The sequence below is a fragment of the Stegodyphus dumicola genome, chromosome 9 (assembly GCF_044657685.1).
Source record: "Stegodyphus dumicola isolate Sdum_Otavi_A_Nest chromosome 9, ASM4465768v1".
Classification (NCBI taxonomy): Eukaryota; Metazoa; Arthropoda; class Arachnida; order Araneae; family Eresidae; genus Stegodyphus; species Stegodyphus dumicola.
Genome location: NC_140776.1, coordinates 175,818,126 through 175,836,988, shown reverse-complemented (window position 1 = coordinate 175,836,988; position 18,863 = coordinate 175,818,126). Strand labels below are relative to the sequence as shown.

Below are 18,863 nucleotides of genomic sequence, written 5' to 3'. Positions count from 1 at the left end.
ATCCTTTCTGGAATTTGTTCAAGGAAATAAGTGTTTAAGATTTACTTAATTTTTAATAATTTAGTTTTTAATAATTAGTAATTTAATTTTTAATAGTTAGTAATTTTTAATACAGATATTTTGAGTTTTTATGTATTTTTGCCTTGTCGCGAAGTTAGAACTGAATTAATTGGATGAGAAATAATCAATCATGTGTGAAAAATTATTTCTTTTTTTTGTTTTGCTTGCTTAATTTCTTTTATAGATCGTTCTAGCTTTATTATAGTATTTGAATAGAACATGTGGCAACGATTAGATAATTCTTTAAATGATATCAATTTTGTGCATTATAAGTTATAATATGAACGAAATATAATACTGTTAATTGAACCTAGCGCCAGAGTGTCGCTATGTTAAACAAATAGAGCGAATTTTAAAGAATGCATTTATTCTATTGTGGTTTATGCGCTGTCGGCGAAGTAGATTTAATTGAATCCAATAAGTTTAAACGAAATGGAAGAAAAAAATGCGTATAATTTAATATTCCGTAGAAGGAAGTCATGTGGTGTACACATCCATTTTTTTTTTTTTTTTTTTTTTTTTTTTTTTTTTTTTTCAGTGAACCCATGCACAAATTTTAATTTTTTATACTTTCGCTGAAGGTTGTCTCTTGATCAATTTTGTTTTTAGTTAGAGAGTTATGTTTTTCAATTTTTATACTGGTTCAATGTCTCTGGAACCAATTAATACTTAAAGGAACTTCGAATAGTGCAAAATATTGCATTATTACTCAAAGTATCTTTTATTGTTCGAACTTCGAATATATTTTATTGCGCCCTTTTTTTAATGCAATCTTAAGGGATACATTGCCTGCAATAAAAAAAAGAGAACATTGTTTCATTTGAGAAGTACAGTATAATAGACGTTAAAGCCTAGAAAGAAACAAACGAAAAAATTGTTAGAAAGTATTCAGGGTTACCAGAAACTAAGAGTAAGTAACGCTTCATTTAAGACGTTCTGAAAATATCAATAACGCTACGTATCAGACCATAACATAACATCTGCTTTTAAGTGGCGAAACGTTAATTCACCCTTTAGCTTGTCATTGCTAAAATCGAAATAGCAATTACAGCAATATTTAAAATGAATTTGTATTTTCACTTTTTATTTTAGGTCAGTGCCTGTAAAGAATTTTCCCTTCTGTGTCACTTGATTTCGCAGCCCAATTGGCAGCACAATCGGCTGCTAATTGGAAGCCCAAGTGTTTGAATCCCGGAGAGTATGCTTCGTAAGTGCGCATCTGTACCGCCACCTAGGGAGTGGCTTCTAGAATAGACCAATGGGCTTCCAGTAATATTTATGTCAGTTCACATAATTTTTGCCGCACTTTAAGCATGTCTTGCATTTGTAGTTGTATGAGGATGTTCTATACATTGGACAGGTTAATTCAAAGTAAATTTGCAATCTACACATTTATGTGTTAAATTTCACATAATAACTGTTCCCTCTTAAATATATTATCTGCACAAGAAATACTTTTTAGAATGAATTTATCTTATTCACAACGAATATATTTAATTTATTTGTATTTATTTAACAATAGGTATAATCAAATGCTGAAATGCTGAAAATAATACGACTCTGATTTTGCATTTGTTTTTTAAATTCCTATATTTAAAAATTGTACTTTACAGTAATTTAATTATATTGGCCAAAATTTTGATTTACATTTTTCTTCATTTGGTTCTGTTTTAACGCTTTATCTTTAAAACATCCAATAAGAGTTTTACAGCAGTATTAACTATCCAATCATATGCACTGAGAACCAAAACTAACTCATAACTCATTCTGAATTAAGATTTCATCCTGAACTCAACTGCACTTGCTTTCAACTCGTCAGCGTAGATGGACTACTGCCTGCTATTCCCTTCTTATTCCAGAGCTGTCGGAAATATAAACATTTTGAAATAGGCACAAGTAATGGACCTACAACATTACAGCTAAATTTGTTTCATCACACACACACATGTATATATGTAATGATTCCGGGAGCACAGAAGAGGATTCAGCTTACAGTCGTCGTGGCTGAGAGTGAAGGCTTACAGATGAAGACAACAAAGCATGAACTTGACGAATTTTCAGTCTTTATTTCCATGCATGTAAATTTATCTTCATAGATGTTTATCCAATCATAATGCAATCATAATTTTTTAACTGCTTGATTAATAATGTTGGGTTCCAATCCAAATTTGCCTTCGGCTTTTAGAGAAATTATGTTTTAGTTCTGGTTTCGCCAACAGATGGCGCCACTTGCTTATTCTTGTCCAGGCTTCCTTATCTTATCTAATCATTATTTCCTATCTTGTTCATTTGCGGTTTTGCAGCTGAAGATGATGGTTCGGTAAAACCATCGAAACTAGTCCTGTGAAAATTTTGTGAATATAACGCTGATTTTTGTTGTTTGACTTCTGAATTAGTATTTGTTCGGCGTGTTATTGTGTCTTAATTATACAAGTTGTAGTTAATGTTTCAGATATCAGTTGAATTAAAATTTATAAAAATTAATTTTTGGAACGTGTTCCAATTCATAGCAGACATCAATCGAATCTAGAAAAGCACAGCAAGTTCTAAGAAAAACTCTTGAAGTGAAAAGTAGTGATCAATAAAGCTACCAGTAATTTTAGGACACTTAGAAACGAGATGAAAAAACCAACAGATAGAATAGTTGTTTGAAAAGAGATGAAACTTCATTAAGAAGGTAATTAAAAAATATAAAAATTAGTTTCAAAATTGCGTAAATAGTTTAATTTTAGCGTTAATTTTTAATTATTATTTTAGGCTTAATTATTAAATTAATTAATAGCTATTATTTTACTTGAAAAGTTTTAAACTGATATCATTATTCGCAATGCACAAACAGCCATATTAAACTCACCCAATGAATGAAATCAAGTATGCCTGGAACGGAAGTGATTTTAATAAGCGGTTGGTACCCTGTATATATATGCGTGTGTGTGTGCATAATACAAAATATATACCTTTCTAATAATAAATTAAACTATAGTCCTTTAAGTTCCCTTTTAAATTTGAGCATGCTCCTCTCTTCATTCTAAAAATAGCACAGGAATATATTATCTTTACTTATTATAATTCTGAAAAGGTGATCTGTTATCTGATCTCTATTCCGTAATTATTCCAGATATGGTATGCTATGGAATACTAACCCAGCATCTGAATATTAATCTGTTACGTATCTCAAATTTAATTCCATTAATGTGAGCATTCTTCTAATTTGTTCCGAATGCAATCTCTTTAATGTAATAATGCCTCGTACAAAAAGTACTTGCTTGCACAATCTCGCGGTCTCTCTTTTTTTAAGGGGACTCATACACCTTAAACCCCTCATGATCTTCGAATATGTGACTATTGCAAGAATTGGGATATTTTATTTATTTTAAAGGCAATTACTTCCAACTTTTTACAGCTAACTTCATGATATAGTTGCTTTGGAAACTAGTAACCAGAAAGTTTGTGTTGCCACAATATTTTTGTAATTTAATCCTCTTTGTGGCAAAATATTTCGCAATGTTTCCACCTTGCGCGCATGATATTTTAAAAATGGCTAATGGTACATACTTGAAATTGGATGGAATTCTTTATATGGGCACTATTTTCTAACTGAACCAACAATCTGATGAATATTTTACTATTGAAAAATTTTATGGACGAAAGCATTACAAATTCTTTTAATAAAATACATTTTATAAACTCAACTCAAAATAAAATAAAAATTTAACATGAAATTTTTAGAATTTTAGGTTCACAGTAGTTTCCAGACGTTATAAAAGCTATATATTAAATATGGAATTAAATTATGAAACAGAATGTTTTAAACTGTGCGCGCAAGTTGGAAACATGACGAATAATGTTGTCACAAAGCGGATTAAATTATAAAAATATTTGTGGCAACACAAACTTTCTGATGACTATTTCAGAAAGAAGTTATATTATGCAGTCAGCTGTAAAAAGGTGGTAGTAATTGCTTTTAAAATAAAAAGTTATCCCAATTCTTGCAACAGTCACCTATTCGAACATCTTATGGGTTTTAAGGTGTATGAGTGCCCTTAACTAAAAGGGCGTGAGCCGAGAAGGGCTATTAATTTGGTTTTGGCGTTGGTTCACTATAAACGGAGTTTCACTTTTCAAATTTTTGCCTCCAAATTTTGTTCCCTACATTATATTTAAAGAAAATAAATAATGAACAATATGGATGAATGTATGTATGTTTCTCGCAATGGGAGAAAACAACGGACATAGAGACATCAAATTCTGAATAACTTAATCCTCCACTCAAATATGGGCATTTGGAAGCCAAAAATTTGGAATTTGTTTTATTACCTACTTCATATTTATTAAAACTTTTAACAAATTTTTGATTAACATACTCAACGATTAAAAAACGAGCAGTGGCAACACTGCTTATCGGAAATTCTAAACACATACATTTTTTTAAATTGTTTTCTCATTTTTCTCTTGAACTGAATTTTATGGTTCAAGTGCGAAACCCATGATATTTAATAAATAAAAGTAACGCAAAAAATATTTAAAAAACACCTCTTTGGGCCTAATATAAAATCAGAAATCTTTCAGTATTTTTTTTTTGGGGGGGGTCGTTGCTTTTTTTTTTTTTTTTTTTTTTTTGTCTTTGCTCTTATTTGGATTTGCTCTACCAAAATGCTGATGTCTTCAAAAAGTATATTTTTTAAGTTTATCCAATGTAAAATATTCTTTAAGAACAAGGTGCTGTAATGCCGATTTGATTTGCGTTGAATTAAATAAAAATGTATGCCAGCCATGAATAAAAAGGAAACAATTGAATTCGGCCACGTCTGCAAGCTTCTGTTTCATGAGTCAATTTATAACGCCAATTAATTACAATAAACTTCTTCTAATTCCATTACATACATATTCATAAACCAAGCGATTCGTTGTTCTTTTTCAAATTATTCATCTAATTACTTTTATTGAGTTTTATCAGTTTTAAATTCGTAATTTATCGCGACACATTTTTGGCTTTGTCACTGACAGGTGTATGTAAGTATATTTTATCCTTTCAAATCTTTTGTTGCTTTTGTGTTACAGATTTAAGAACTTAACTCTTCTATTTATTATTTCCATATTTATATTATATTTTATTTTACATTTTTAAATCAAATTTTCATATTTCTTTTATTTTTGCATATGTTGGGTAACTTCTGTTTTACATGGCTTTTAACTCGGTCATCTAATTTAAAAAGAAAATATTGAATTTTTAAGCAATTTTGCTTGTTTATGAAGTATGCTTTTAGTTTTTGACCAAGCTTGTTTGTTTCCAAATTTTGCATTTAGTTTTGTTTTTTAAATTTTGAATGAAAAATATTGCTTATAGTTTTGTTTTTTCAAGTGTTGGATTATGATTTTTTCAAGTTTTGGTTTTGGACTCGATCTACTCAAAATATTTTTTAAATTTTACAATTATTTCACAATGTTTTTTAAATTTCTCTATCCTTTTCATGCTACAATACTTGCAGTGCTTAATGTTACCTGTAGAGGTTGGAATGGTATGGACACAGAAAATTTTCATTCTTTTTCGATGGTTATTATTTTTATAAGATTATTTTAAAATTTTAATTTGTGTCCTTGTCGGTTCAAAAACAGGTTATTTTATTTATTTACTTCTTTTGTTGCGAAAACACCCTGACGACGTTGCAGAAAAAGTTATAAATATTATTTTTTATTTTTGTTTTTGGCATGCTTTCTAGCCTATTCCTTGAGTTCTTCCGCTTCGCTTTTTTCTCCGTCAACGTGGTGTATTTCGAATCCAATATGGGAAGGAATTTTAAAGTATTTATTTTTTTACTTTATTTTTTATTATTACCACCACTGGTTGCTGGTATTAGCGCATATTTGGATTAGGTAATCAACTGTTTTTTTACTTTGTAGCTAAACCTTTTCTGTGCTTCGTATTTACTCCCTTTAAATAACATTTTGAACTGTGTTTTACTTTGTACATATACATAAACCAAACTATTTGTGTATATATATGTATATATAAACAAAAAGATCCACTAACCCACTAACCATTTCTTGATTAACTTTACGTGTATCCTACCTTTATGTTATTTTATTAAAGAAATTACTGTACATAACATTAGCATACTTAAAAGTGTAGCATGGATCAGAGGTTCCCAGTGAATAGAATTTTTATTTCATATTTTTATTAAGCACAATTCGCATTTTTGACATAAATTCGTTTTCATTCTATATAACTTTAAGCATATTTTAGTTTTAGTTTCTTCACACAGATCTATGTACATATTGTAATTAATGTATAAATATATATGTTACCGTGAAAGACCGAAATTGGAGAATGTTGACTTTCACCGGAGAATATCAACATTCACCAAATACGTCGGTGAAAGACCGAATATTGCACTACATTCTTGTATATTCGGACCCTCACCGGTGTATGTCGACAATCACAGATATGCTCTGGTGAAAGTCGAAAAGAGAGGTCATAAAATACCATAATAGTTTAAGTTGTTGCAATAAATAAGATTTGAATCACATAATTTAGTAAGTTTTTTATGACTGTTATTTTATTTTCCCATTTAGAACGTACTGTATAATTAAGTAAGTTTTTAATTTCTATTATTTTCCTTTCTCATTTTGAATGTATTGTGTGTTATGATTCACTGTTATACATTTTTCAGTCTGATGCGATATGGAACCCACATAAAACATTTCGATAGAAAAATAAACTAATTCTTTCTCATTATATCAGCAACAATGGCAGGCAGTTTTTAATGATTTTCGTCTTTCTAATCAAATGGTCGTCAAAGCTCAAGTTCCATCCAATATTTCCCCTATATTTAATTTCAGTCGATTAAATGTGGCAAAAATTTATTATAATTGATCAGAAATCAATGACGCAAACACAAAAACACACAACAGACATTCTTCTTTATATGTATAGATTTTGTAACATTTACAAATTTTTGATTAACAAACTCTACGATTTGAAAGCCAGCAGTAGCAATAATTTTATCTCCAACGCGCGACACTGTTGCCACTCGCAAAAATGTGTGCGGTAATTAGCGCTTTCAGAGTTTTTAAGTAATCTTTTGGCTGATTGAAGTCGTACGAAGATGGAAATAGCCGAAATGGCTTCCCACGAATTTTTTGAATCGGGAATAATGTATTTAATGTTTGGCAACGTTATTTTTATTTCATCGTAGAATTTCGGTTTGTTTATCAACAAGCTCGAGGATTTGAAAATGAGCAGTGGCAACAGCTTTCGAAATAAAGCAGATTTTCATCTCCAGCTTGTGAGAATATTGCCACTTAGAAAAGAGGGCAAAAATTATCGTTTTTCCTTGTTTTTAATTAATATCTTTTATTTTAGCTACTTTTTTTTTTTTTTTTTAAAAACTGAAACTTCTCCAGGATCCAGAAAAGAATTGTAGAAAGTTTAGTGACGATAGCTAGTGTAGTGACTGAGTCATTAGAAGACAACCAAACACACAGACTTTCTTTTTACTTCCTTGTACGAAGTAAAAAGGAAGTATTGTAATCGCGAAAAGTTTCAGGGAACATTTTTCAAGGAAAATAACCATTTTGACCGCTATCGAATGCAATTTAACGATGTTTATGCGTGATATCTGTACGTAAGGACAGAATAAAAGACTCGTTTCCTCCAAAAAAATTATAAAACTGCTTTAAAATTAATTCTGAAGTGAATTTTTCGTAGCGTCTGTACGAACGTACGTACGTACTTACGTATCTCGCATAACTCGAAAACGAGTAGCCTTAGAACGTTGAAATTTTGTATACAGGACTTCTATAACATGTAGATGTGCACCTCGTATTTTGGTTGCAATTGGCCGCACCAAACGTATATAAATATATTTATATATGTATCCACTCTGTTACCCGGCTCAGAGATCTCAGTTTCTTTACTCTTATATGTTTGTAAATTGTACATTTTTTGCTTTAAAAATGATTGAATTGTGTTATTCTTATCTTCCAGTTAAGGTTTTTATGCCTTTCGTAATTCTGGAAGCAATATTTGTTCAATTATCAACAATTTAAAAGCTGTTTAAGTGCGGTTAAGTTTTAAATAACATGGCGGACATATTTGTTTACATTTGAAACAGCAGAATTGTAGATTTATTGCCAATCTAGAGAAACTAAGCTTCGCAACAACAAAAATAACGCCTTCATTTATTATTGCAAATTAAATCATGCTTAATCCTTTCTGGAATTTTTTCGAGGAAATAAGTGTTTAAGATTTACTTCGTAATTTTTAATACAGATATTTTGAGTTTTTATGTATTTTTGCCTTTTCGCGAAGTGAGAACTAAATTAATTGAATGAGAAATACTCAATCGTCTGTGAAAAACTGTTTCTTTTCTGTTTTGTTTGCTTAATTTCTTTCATACATCGTTTTAGCTTTATTATAGTATTTGAATAGAACATGTGGCAACGATAAGATAATTCTTCAAATAATTGTGCATTCAAAGTGTCCTTATAGTAAACAAATATAGTGAATTTTAAATAGTGCATTTATTCTATTGTGGTTTATGCGCTGTCGACGAAGTATGTTTAATTCAATCCAGTCAATTTAAGTGAAATTCAAGAAAAAAATGCGTATAATTTAATATTCCGTACAAGGAAGTCATGTGGTGTACACATCAGGTTTTTTCCTTTATAGATAAATTTGTGTGAGAGTGTGTCTAATGAAATAGAAAGAGAAAATGTCTTTAATTCTCACAATCAAAAAATGCATTATTAGTTCCTGAGGAAAAACAGTTAATTAATTTATACATTAAAAACCGGAAAGAAGCTCTATTATGTACGCCACTTAAAATATTTTAATAAAATGCATTTTTATGCTTTACTGGTGTTTAGAACGAATCTTTGCTGAAACGGAGACATGTTAATGAATTTACAGTTTTTATTTTATAGCTATATCATATGGAAATGTTTCCGTAAAAACTGTATTATAATACCTCTGATGTTTGAAGCACAGTTAAAATTCTGTACCCCTTTTAAATTTAATGCTTCGCTAAACGATTAAACAATAATTCCACTTTATTATTATTTAATATAGATTTCTTAGCTATTCTTTAGCTCTTGAAATCAGTTGTGGAATTGTAACAATGTATAAGGAAATGAAAGTGGAAAAGTTAAGAAAATGTAAAGATTCCATTTCCCCTCGGGGGTTCTTTGGTTCTGTTTTCTTTGCTCAGTAGTTTCTTTTACTGACCTCGTAAAGAAGTCGGACGCAACGATTCTTTCCGAATGACCTTCGAAGGCGAACGGAATCGAGGGACTACACCCTCTCGGCCATCTCCCAGGTCACGTGCGGTTGTACATTCTGAAAGGAAAACACCTGTTGTGGCCCTTCGATGACCAAAGGTATATAAACTGCAGTGAGCGTCCGAAGTATCCACAGCAGTTGTTTCAGCTTTGATCAACAGCAAGCTCAACCATGCAGGTGAGAAAGCTTTAGATTTTTCTAACAGGAATACATAATTTCTGTTCATATCCTTGTTGCTAATCGACATATTTCAAAAGTAGTATAGTTGATATTACACCGTTCTGTTAATAAGATTACTTTTACTAGCGAAATCTGATTTTAACTCCATTAACCTTTTCCATGGGTTATAGAGACTAATATTTTAGACGTTGCAGCCATTTAATCCGTTATCTAGCCAGCAAAGAACAGAAAATCGAATAGACGGGGGTCTGCCATTCGCTGATTCGTATTAAGTAGCAAATTTTAGATCTCCATTCAAGAGTAAATGTCTATGAGCCTTATTTAATGTCAAGAGTCATATAGCTACGACGTATATGACTCTCATTACATTATATATAATATCTATATAATATCTATATATAATATATAATGTAAGCCATATACTTACCCGTCTACCAGGTGGGATAAGTTTTCAGGCTGGATGTCATAAACGGGGTTTATTTAACAGGAGATTCGACTAAGGTGATCAATCCGGATTCAGTTGAAAAACTTTGCAAAATTTTTATCCCAGTTTTCATTTTCATATATAGGTAGAAATTATGTTAGAACTAGACTTTAATTCAGTTTAGTACTATATCTGTTTGCTGAAATATACAAAGCCCTTACATTGATTTAATTATAGATAAGTTTAAAGCAGCTAAAATGGACAATTTTAAACACGTAACATTATAACAAAACAGAGCTTAGAATAAAGTAAAGATTATAAATCATCGTGAATTAAGAATTTGGGTATAAAATATTGGAAAAATAAAATTCGTTTATGTTCCTCCTTGGCGTATTTGTTCTGAGATTTTATATCGTATGATTCAGTAGGATAGTAAAGGGTGGAAAGGCAATATCTGATTGAATGAATATAATGAAATTTGTCTCTGCAACTGAATTCTTCGAAATGCAGAATTCAGAAATATTAATTCGTCCATTTTGATACGCTCTTTAATCTGTCAATTTCTTCATTTGACTTCTCTTCTCAGAAATGTTATACTATGTATAAATTTCCCCTTTTAATTTTCCTGTGATTAAATTTGCAAAACTGGAGATTTTAAAACTTTTCTAATAATAAAACTAGCGGCACAATTGAATTTAAAATATATTTATATTTAAAAATCCTTAAAATAATGTAAAAGGAATTTTCTCATTTATATATGGATTTAGTTTTACGATAATTTTCTTCTATTAATGTTTAAATAAAATGATTAGTCAATAAAAATTCTTGACTGCATTCAAAAGTTCTATTCGTCTCAAAATACTATAAATGTTCCTAATCAGTGATCATGGTTAAGATTTTCCTCCATTTAGATGCTGACATTTAACAATCCTGCAGCATTCACAAAATAGAAAGAAAATTTTGATTAATTGCTAATGTTAAAAACTCATTCTAATTGTTCCTATTCCTTAGCGTATTTTCTCAAAACAATTGTAACAGTTACTTCTTTGCCTAAACAAGCTGCTTCATATATATAATGATAACATAAAAATTGTAAGATTTATAACATTTCAGAAAGCTTAATATTTTATAACAGCTTATTTATTTATTTTTAACTACACTAACTAAATATTATTAGAATTAACTAAAATAATAATACTCAGGTTTAATCAAGTTATTTTCGTTTATTCTAGATAAAATCTTTAACAAATTTAGGTTTAGTTTGAATTTTTCTTTGATATTTAATTTTCATTAAACTACACAATATCTTACAGTACAATGTTTGAATTTCTTATGCCTAGCCAAACTTTCCTTTATTATTGTTCATTAATATGTACTTTTATGCTTTTTAGATCCTCATCTTGTTCGCTCTCGTGGCCGCTTCCCAGGCAGCTGCAGTCCTCCATCATCCTGCGGTTATTAGTTCAGGCGCTAGCAGTCAATACAGAAGCCAAGATGTAAGTATTTCCAGTTTCATAACATTCAGTACCTTTACATAACATGATTAGCTTCAAATATTTCAAGAAATCGGTACATCTATTATCGCATTTAAATAAAATACTTTAATGTAATATTTTTATGAAATCATTTGGGGGGGGAGGAAGTCTCATATCGCGGCTAATTCAAAATTTTTAATTTGCAACGAATTGCAGAAAAGTTTTTGGATTATATAAAATGCTTTCTGCGATGAAAGATTCCGATATTTTTTTTAACTTATTGACTGCATGGGAAAGGTATTTAAATTCCATCCTTTTGTAGACCTTGTGAGTTATAAAATATGCAGATTTTTTTTTTAGTCCAAAGGGATTTCAGTCCCGAAGGACTATTGCTTTCGTTTTGGCATTTTGCGTCGGACTCATAAACGTCGGTTCACTTTTCAAACTGTTACCACAAAATGTTAGAGTCCTGCATTATATTTGAAGAAATTAAATAATGAAAAATCTGCATAAATGATTGTCTATTTCTCGCATTGTGATAAAACAATGGTACATAGAGCCATCGAATTTTGAATGACGAAATCCTACTGCGAATATGGGCATCTGAAATCCCAAATTTGGAATTTGTTTTATTATAGATTTTATATTTTGTAAAACTTTAACGAATTTTTGATTTACAAACTCAATGCTTTAAAAGCGAGAAATGGCAACGTTATATAGAAAAAAAAATACTTTTATCTCCAGCTCGCGAGACTGTGTATATCGGAAATTCTAAAGATATGTTTAATTTAACATTATTTTGCGATATTGCTCTTGAACTGAATTTTATGGTTTAAGTGCAAAGAACATGATATTTAATAAATAAAGGTAACACTCAAAACGTTAAAAAAACGCCCTTTTGGACGTAATTTAAAATCTGAAAAATTTCAGATTTTTTTTTTAAATTTTAAAATCAATTACTTCCAATTTTTTACAGCTAACTACATAATATAGTTGCTTTGGAAACTAGTAACCAGAAAGTTTGTGTTGCCACAAATATTTTTATAATTTTATCCGCTTTGTGACAAAATATTTCGTCACGTTTCCACCTTGCGCGCACGATATTTTAAAAATGGTTCATGGTACATATTTGAAATTGGATGGAATTCTTTATATGAGCCCTATTTTTTAAATGAACCAAAAATCTGATGAATGTTTTAATATTAAAAAAATTTATGGACGGAAACATTACGGGTTTTATATAGAAAAAAAAAATACTTTTATCTCCAGCTCGCGAGACTGTGTATATAGGAAATTCTAAAGATATGCTTAATTTAACATTATTTTGCGATATTGCTCTTGAACTGAATTTTATGGTTTAAGTGCAAAGAACATGATATTTAATGAATAAAGGTAACACTCAAAACGTTAAAAAAACGCCCATTTGGACGTAATTTAAAATCTGAAAAATTTCAGATTTTTTTGCCAATTGCTTTTGAGTAAAAATAAGAAAACCCCAAAGATATTTTTATTGTAGTACGTAGTAGTATCTAATGGTGTCCCATCACTTATGTGAGCCATTTTTTTTTTTTTTTTTTTTTTTTTTTTTTTTTTTTTTTTTTGGAAGAAGCAATAAAACGTAAGTTTCCTTTGAAAATACGTAGATGTATAACAATAAAGTAAAATGTAAAAAAAAAAAGTTAAAAACTATTTCGGAAACTAAAGATTTTCATGTATTATATTTCCTCCAATAAAAGAACGAGTTTATAATTTTATATAAGTTTTAACGGATTGTATCAGCAATATACTTTTTTATCTGATAAACAGCTTTCCTTAGTATGTACTTAACTATTGCCTCAATTACTGTAAGGAGAATATTTTTTTCCTAATTTTATTTTTTTAAATAATCAAAATATTTTCAGAATTCTCTGAGCATCATAATGCTTTTCATTCTTTCGTAACATTCAGCCTAATAGCATGAATTATTTAGAGCTGAAGTTTTCATGAAGTAGGTCGGGAGGGCTGAAAATTTATTTATGATCTTATCCATAAACCGTAAACTTTAAAGAAAGTACCTAAGCTAATACTAGATACATAACATGTTTTACTATTCAGATTAACTTAATTGAGTACATGCAAATTTTATCCAATATCTTTACCCATAAGAAATTTTATTAAAGAAAATGTTACAACAAATCTTTGGTTTTAATGCATTGACAAAATGAAAACAAAAATTTATAAAATTAGAACGACATTTTGAAACGTTTCACATGAAAAGCTTGTTTCCTTATGTTAGTTAATTTACTAATTTCATTTGTCTTCTTAAGAAAATTCTATATTTTAGAACTCATTATAAGTTATCTTCTTTTAAAATCCATAGCAAATTGTAAATGCTTCCCACACTACACTAAAATGCAACTTTTCTAATAAAAGCAATGTTTAATTCTCGCGTTGTTTCTCACTGGAAACTCATTATTTTGCAAATTTTCCTCTTTCATAGTAAATTTTTGTTAAATGTGTAAATTGTTATATCGCATTTTTCTCTTTCTGTGAACACTCTGGTAAGTGTCCTTCAAAATCGGGATTAAAAATCCTCAAAATCATCAGTTATAGAATATGCTTGCAATGTATAATTTTAATTGATTAAACTAATAAGAGATTTTACGTAAATGCATTAAATATTCTTACCTTAAAAAATGGTGGGGCATCACATAACTTCTTTTTAAATTATATTCATTTTTTGCTGCACTTCATTTAAATCTATTTTAATTAGTTTTACTGCCTTGAATAACCGATCTCACAGAGTAAACTGAAAATTACGTCAAAAACTGCAAATTTTGAAATTAAATACCCAGGTCAATTTTTGTCGTACGAGAGTCAAACTTATCATAATTTTATTTTCTTCATAACCAGTGTAAAACTTTCTTAAAAACAAATACAGGGACTGCTTTAAAAGATAAATTTCGTTACTTGACAAAAATTAAATTTCTTTTTGAACTTAACATTACCAAAAGATGAAGATTTTCATCATTTAAAACAGTTCCGTAATTTAAAGTATATGACTGGATAAGGATGTGCATATATATATATATATATATATATATATATGCACATCTAGTATTAGCTTAGGTAATTTAAATATATATATATATATATATATATATTTAAATTTTAATTTTAACAAACACGTATAAAAGTAAAAAAGCAAATATAAAGCCAAAATAAAAAAATTAATAAATAAATAAATAAAAAGCAAATTTATAAAAAAATAAATAAATAAATAAATAAAATAAATAAAAAAAGCAAATTTAAAGCCAAAATAATTTTTAAAAAAATTTTAAAAAATGTGCAAACATATAAAAGATTTAATTCTTGAACTAATCTACAATATCATTTAAATTTAGAAGCATAAGCAAATCAAGTGCAAAACCAATCCATGAAAATAAATTCACTAACTTAGCAAATTAAAATTAATCCAAACAATTTTTTTTTAAAAAAATGCATAAGTGAATGACTGTTTAGCAGGCAGGAGACAGACTTATTAAGGGGAAGTTGCCTCCAAACCTAACTCTCCAATCATTCAATTCGTGTTTCGTCATTTATGCAGGCAAGGGTAAAAGTCAAAACCAAAAGTAAAAAGAGAAGAATGTCCAAAAAGAAATATCAATAAAGTGGTACCCTTAAATTAGCATTTAAGAATTAAAGTTCTAAAAGGAAAATACATATGAAGTCTTTTGAGAAACAAGCAAGTAAAGTCAAGTATTAAATTAAACTTTTTTTAAATAATTTTTTTTAAAAATTAATTTTTTATAAAAAAATAATCTAGAAACCAATGTATTTTAGAAACCCTTGTCTACAGAAACCTCCCCGACACGAATATGCATATCAATAAAAAGAAACTAAAAAAGAACTAGACATAATCGATATAAACCAATAAGAAACAAAAAGAACTAATTCACAATTTTTAAAAAACAAATATATACTTAAAAATAATTTTATGTCTAGAAAATACGTAAATACTACATAAAAAATTTAAAAAAATACTTAAAGCAAGTAAATAGTAAGTTTTAATTCTAATTTACCTACTATATGAGCATTGGGGTCTGCAAAAGTGTTTTTAAAGAGATGTAAGTGTGTTCTTTAAATTAATTATATAGATGGCGCTTATGCTTTTTTACTTTTATACGTGTTTGTTAAAATTTTGATTTAAATTTCATTCCTTGCAGCAATGGCCAAAGAATTATTTAATTAAATTTGTATTTAAATTAAATTTATTTAATTAAATTCAATTTATTCTTATGAAACAATATATATATATATATCAACACACACACATTTGTTACTGAAATTGCAGTAAAAAATTGTGGTGCGTAACTAGATTCTATAGCAGTTCCATACAGAAAGTTTTACAGTTTTGTAGTGACTCGTTTATGTAGTATGCGAGATACATGCATACATAGTTATGTACGTACGTATAGATAGTTATGTACGTACAGACTTCACGAAAATAATCTATTTTACAATCAATTTTGGAAAAGAAAAGACCTTTATTTTGTGCGTAGGTCACGCAAAAGAATTGTGCAAATGAATCTGAGAATTTTCAAAATAAAACCCGGCAATGTTTCACTATTACAATGCTTCTTTTACTTCGTATAAGGAAGTAAAAAACTAAATGTTTTTTGCAAGTACCACGAACTAGATATCATATAAGAAAACGGACGGGGGAAAAAATTATGGAGGTAAACAGATACGCGAAGAAATATATGAATGGTATAACTAAAAATATGATTGCAAAGCGAGGTTTTCTTAAATTCTCAAGCATATACTAGGAACTACGAGTAATCTTATTATACGGTACCTAGAGCCGTCTAAGTTTGAATTACGTAATCTTCCACCGAATATGGGCTTTATCATCGATTTCAGCAATCTTGTAACATTTTAACAAACTTTTGATTAACAACCTCAGCAATTTGAAAGGAGCAGTGGCAACACTGTATGAAAAAAAGCATTTTTATTTCCAACACGCGAGATTGTGTATCGGAAATTCTAAAGGTATGCTTGTCTTTAAATTATTTTGCTATACTGCTGTTGAATTGACTTTTATGTGCTTTAAGTGCGAAGAACATAATATTTAATAAATAAAGGTAATAATCAAAACGTTTGAAAAACAATGTAATGTAAAATCTGAAAGCTTTCAGTTTTTTTATTATTATTTTTAATTTTTTTCTCTAGAGCTTAGGTGGCTACAACTTTGGCTACGATGAGGGCCACCTTAGTGGGGGATCCTTCCGAAAAGAATCTGGAGATGGCCATGGCAATGTTGCTGGTTCTTACGGACTGAGAGATGCTGATGGACGTGTTCGTGTTGTTAACTACGTTGCTGATGCTGCTGGATTCCGTGCCGAAATCAAGAGCAACGAACCAGGCGTAGAGCCCAAAGATCCCGCTCATGCTTCAATCAACAAGGCTGGTCTCGCTGTAGCACCCGCACATCACATAGCCTATGCTGCTCCTGCTCTGGCAGCGGCACCTGCACATATAGCCTACGCTGCTCCAGCTCATTTAGCATATGCTGCACCAGCTCCAGTAGCATATGCTTCTCACCATTTAGCTGCCCCTCACTACGGATATGCCTACCACTATTAAACATTCAGTATACAGAACAAATGAAAAACTTAATGTAAAATAATTCATACCTCTGAATGAAAAGAGAAATAATGATTTATGTCTTCTTTTCTTTCTACTACATTCTACTTATTAGCTTTTCCTAGAAAACTCCTTTTGTTTATCTTTAGGCAGGAGACATTTCTCTGAAGTCAAACTATGTAAGGAAGATCCTTTAATTTTCTTTCGACAAATAAGCTCTTACTATGGGTAGCTAGTCAAAGTTGTCTTATCATATCAGAAAACGATCTTAAGGTACAATGTTTCCAGTCAAGCTTACCACGTTAAGCTAATATTTATTTAGACTTGCAAGTCCATCTCAACAGCCATTTTTTTCCTTTCATTTCCTGAAGTTTCATTGAACTTTGTGTTCATATCAAATTTCTATGTTGTTATACGTTCGCCTTATTCAGAATAACTAAATTTCAAGAACGTATGTTTCTTGATGTTTATTTATGTGCCATTGATTTTATCATGCTTCTGAAGAAAATAAAATGCATTTCAACAGCACTTGTTTCATTGTATTTAATTAAATATAGTCCTGCTTTCAAATTTACTTTAACTGTGAACACAAATAGCTTTATATTAGTTAATTTTAATATATCCGTTAAATAAATAAAGGGGTTACGTACTCATATTATCACATTAAATATTTAGAAAGGTAACTCATGTAACAGCCTAACTATGATTATTTCTTCCATTAATAACCGATATTTTTAAATTTTGAAATTTGTAACTATCAGAAATTTAAGATAAAAACTCGAGTCATCAGTTTTGAAGTCTAAGCAAACACATGTGCCTAACAATATAAAATGCTTAAGGCATGAAGAGTTTACGACCAGACATCGGTTATTTAGAAAAGTAACCTACAGAACCTCCTACAAATCCCAAATTTAAAAAATACTCGAAAATCAATTTTATCAAATAGGCTTGGAGATAACAATAAGGTGTTTTGAATCGTCTTTCTGTGATAATAGTGGCATTTGTTTTTATAGTAAACAAAAATAATTGAAAAAAAATCTGATGTGTACACCACATGACTTCCTTGTACGGAATATTAAATTATAAGCCTTTTTTCTTGCATTTCATTTAAACGTATTGGTTTGAATTAAATCTACTTCGCCGACAGCGCATAAACCAGAATAGAATAAATGCATTCTTTAAAATTCACTCTAGTATTTGTTTACCATAGCGACACTCCGGCGCTAGGTTCATTTAACAGTATTATATTTCGTTCATATTATAATTCAGAATACACAAAATTTATATCATTTAAAGAATAGAATTATCTAATCGTTGCCACATGTTCTATTCAAATACTATAATAAAGCTAGAATGATGTATAAAAGAAATAAAGCAAACAAAACAAAAAAGAAACAGTTTTTCACAGACGATTGAGTATTTCTCATTCAATTAATTCAGCTCTCACTTCACGAAAAGGCAAAAATTCATAAAAACTCAAAATATCTATATTAAAAATTACGAAGTAAATCTTAAACACTTATTTCCTCGAAAAAATTCCAGAAAGGATTAAGCATGATTTAATTGGCAATAATAAATGAAGGCGTTCTCTTTGTTGTTGCGAAGCTAAGTTTCTCTAAATTGGTAACAAATCCACTAGTCTGCTGTTTCAAATGTAAACAATCAATGGCTGCCATAGAAAAAAGGCTTAGCGGCACTTAAACAACTTTAAAATTGTTGATAATTCTAAAAATATTGCATACAGGTTTACTAAAGGCTTAAAAACCTTAACCGGAAGATAAAAGCAACATAATTCAATCATTTTTAAAGCAAAAAATGT

General features: G+C 29.4%; 1 protein-coding gene across 1 annotated transcript; it reads left to right on the top strand.

Annotated features, from left to right (window-relative positions):
* The first annotated feature begins 9,374 nt into the window (after positions 1-9,374).
* LOC118185640 (cuticle protein 14-like) lies at positions 9,375-17,572 on the top strand. Its single transcript, XM_035355529.2, has 3 exons — positions 9,375-9,517; positions 11,336-11,440; positions 16,631-17,572. Exons 1-3 carry the CDS (start codon positions 9,512-9,514, stop codon positions 17,042-17,044), a joined length of 525 nt encoding a protein of 174 aa, XP_035211420.1. The 5' UTR covers positions 9,375-9,511; the 3' UTR covers positions 17,045-17,572.
* Positions 17,573-18,863: the final 1,291 nt, after the last annotated feature.

Coding starts and splice junctions, on each gene's coding strand:
- LOC118185640 (XM_035355529.2), top strand. Junction 11,441..16,630: donor GTCAATACAGAAGCCAAGAT/GTAAGTATTTCC, acceptor TTTTTTCTCTAG/AGCTTAGGTGGCTACAACTT.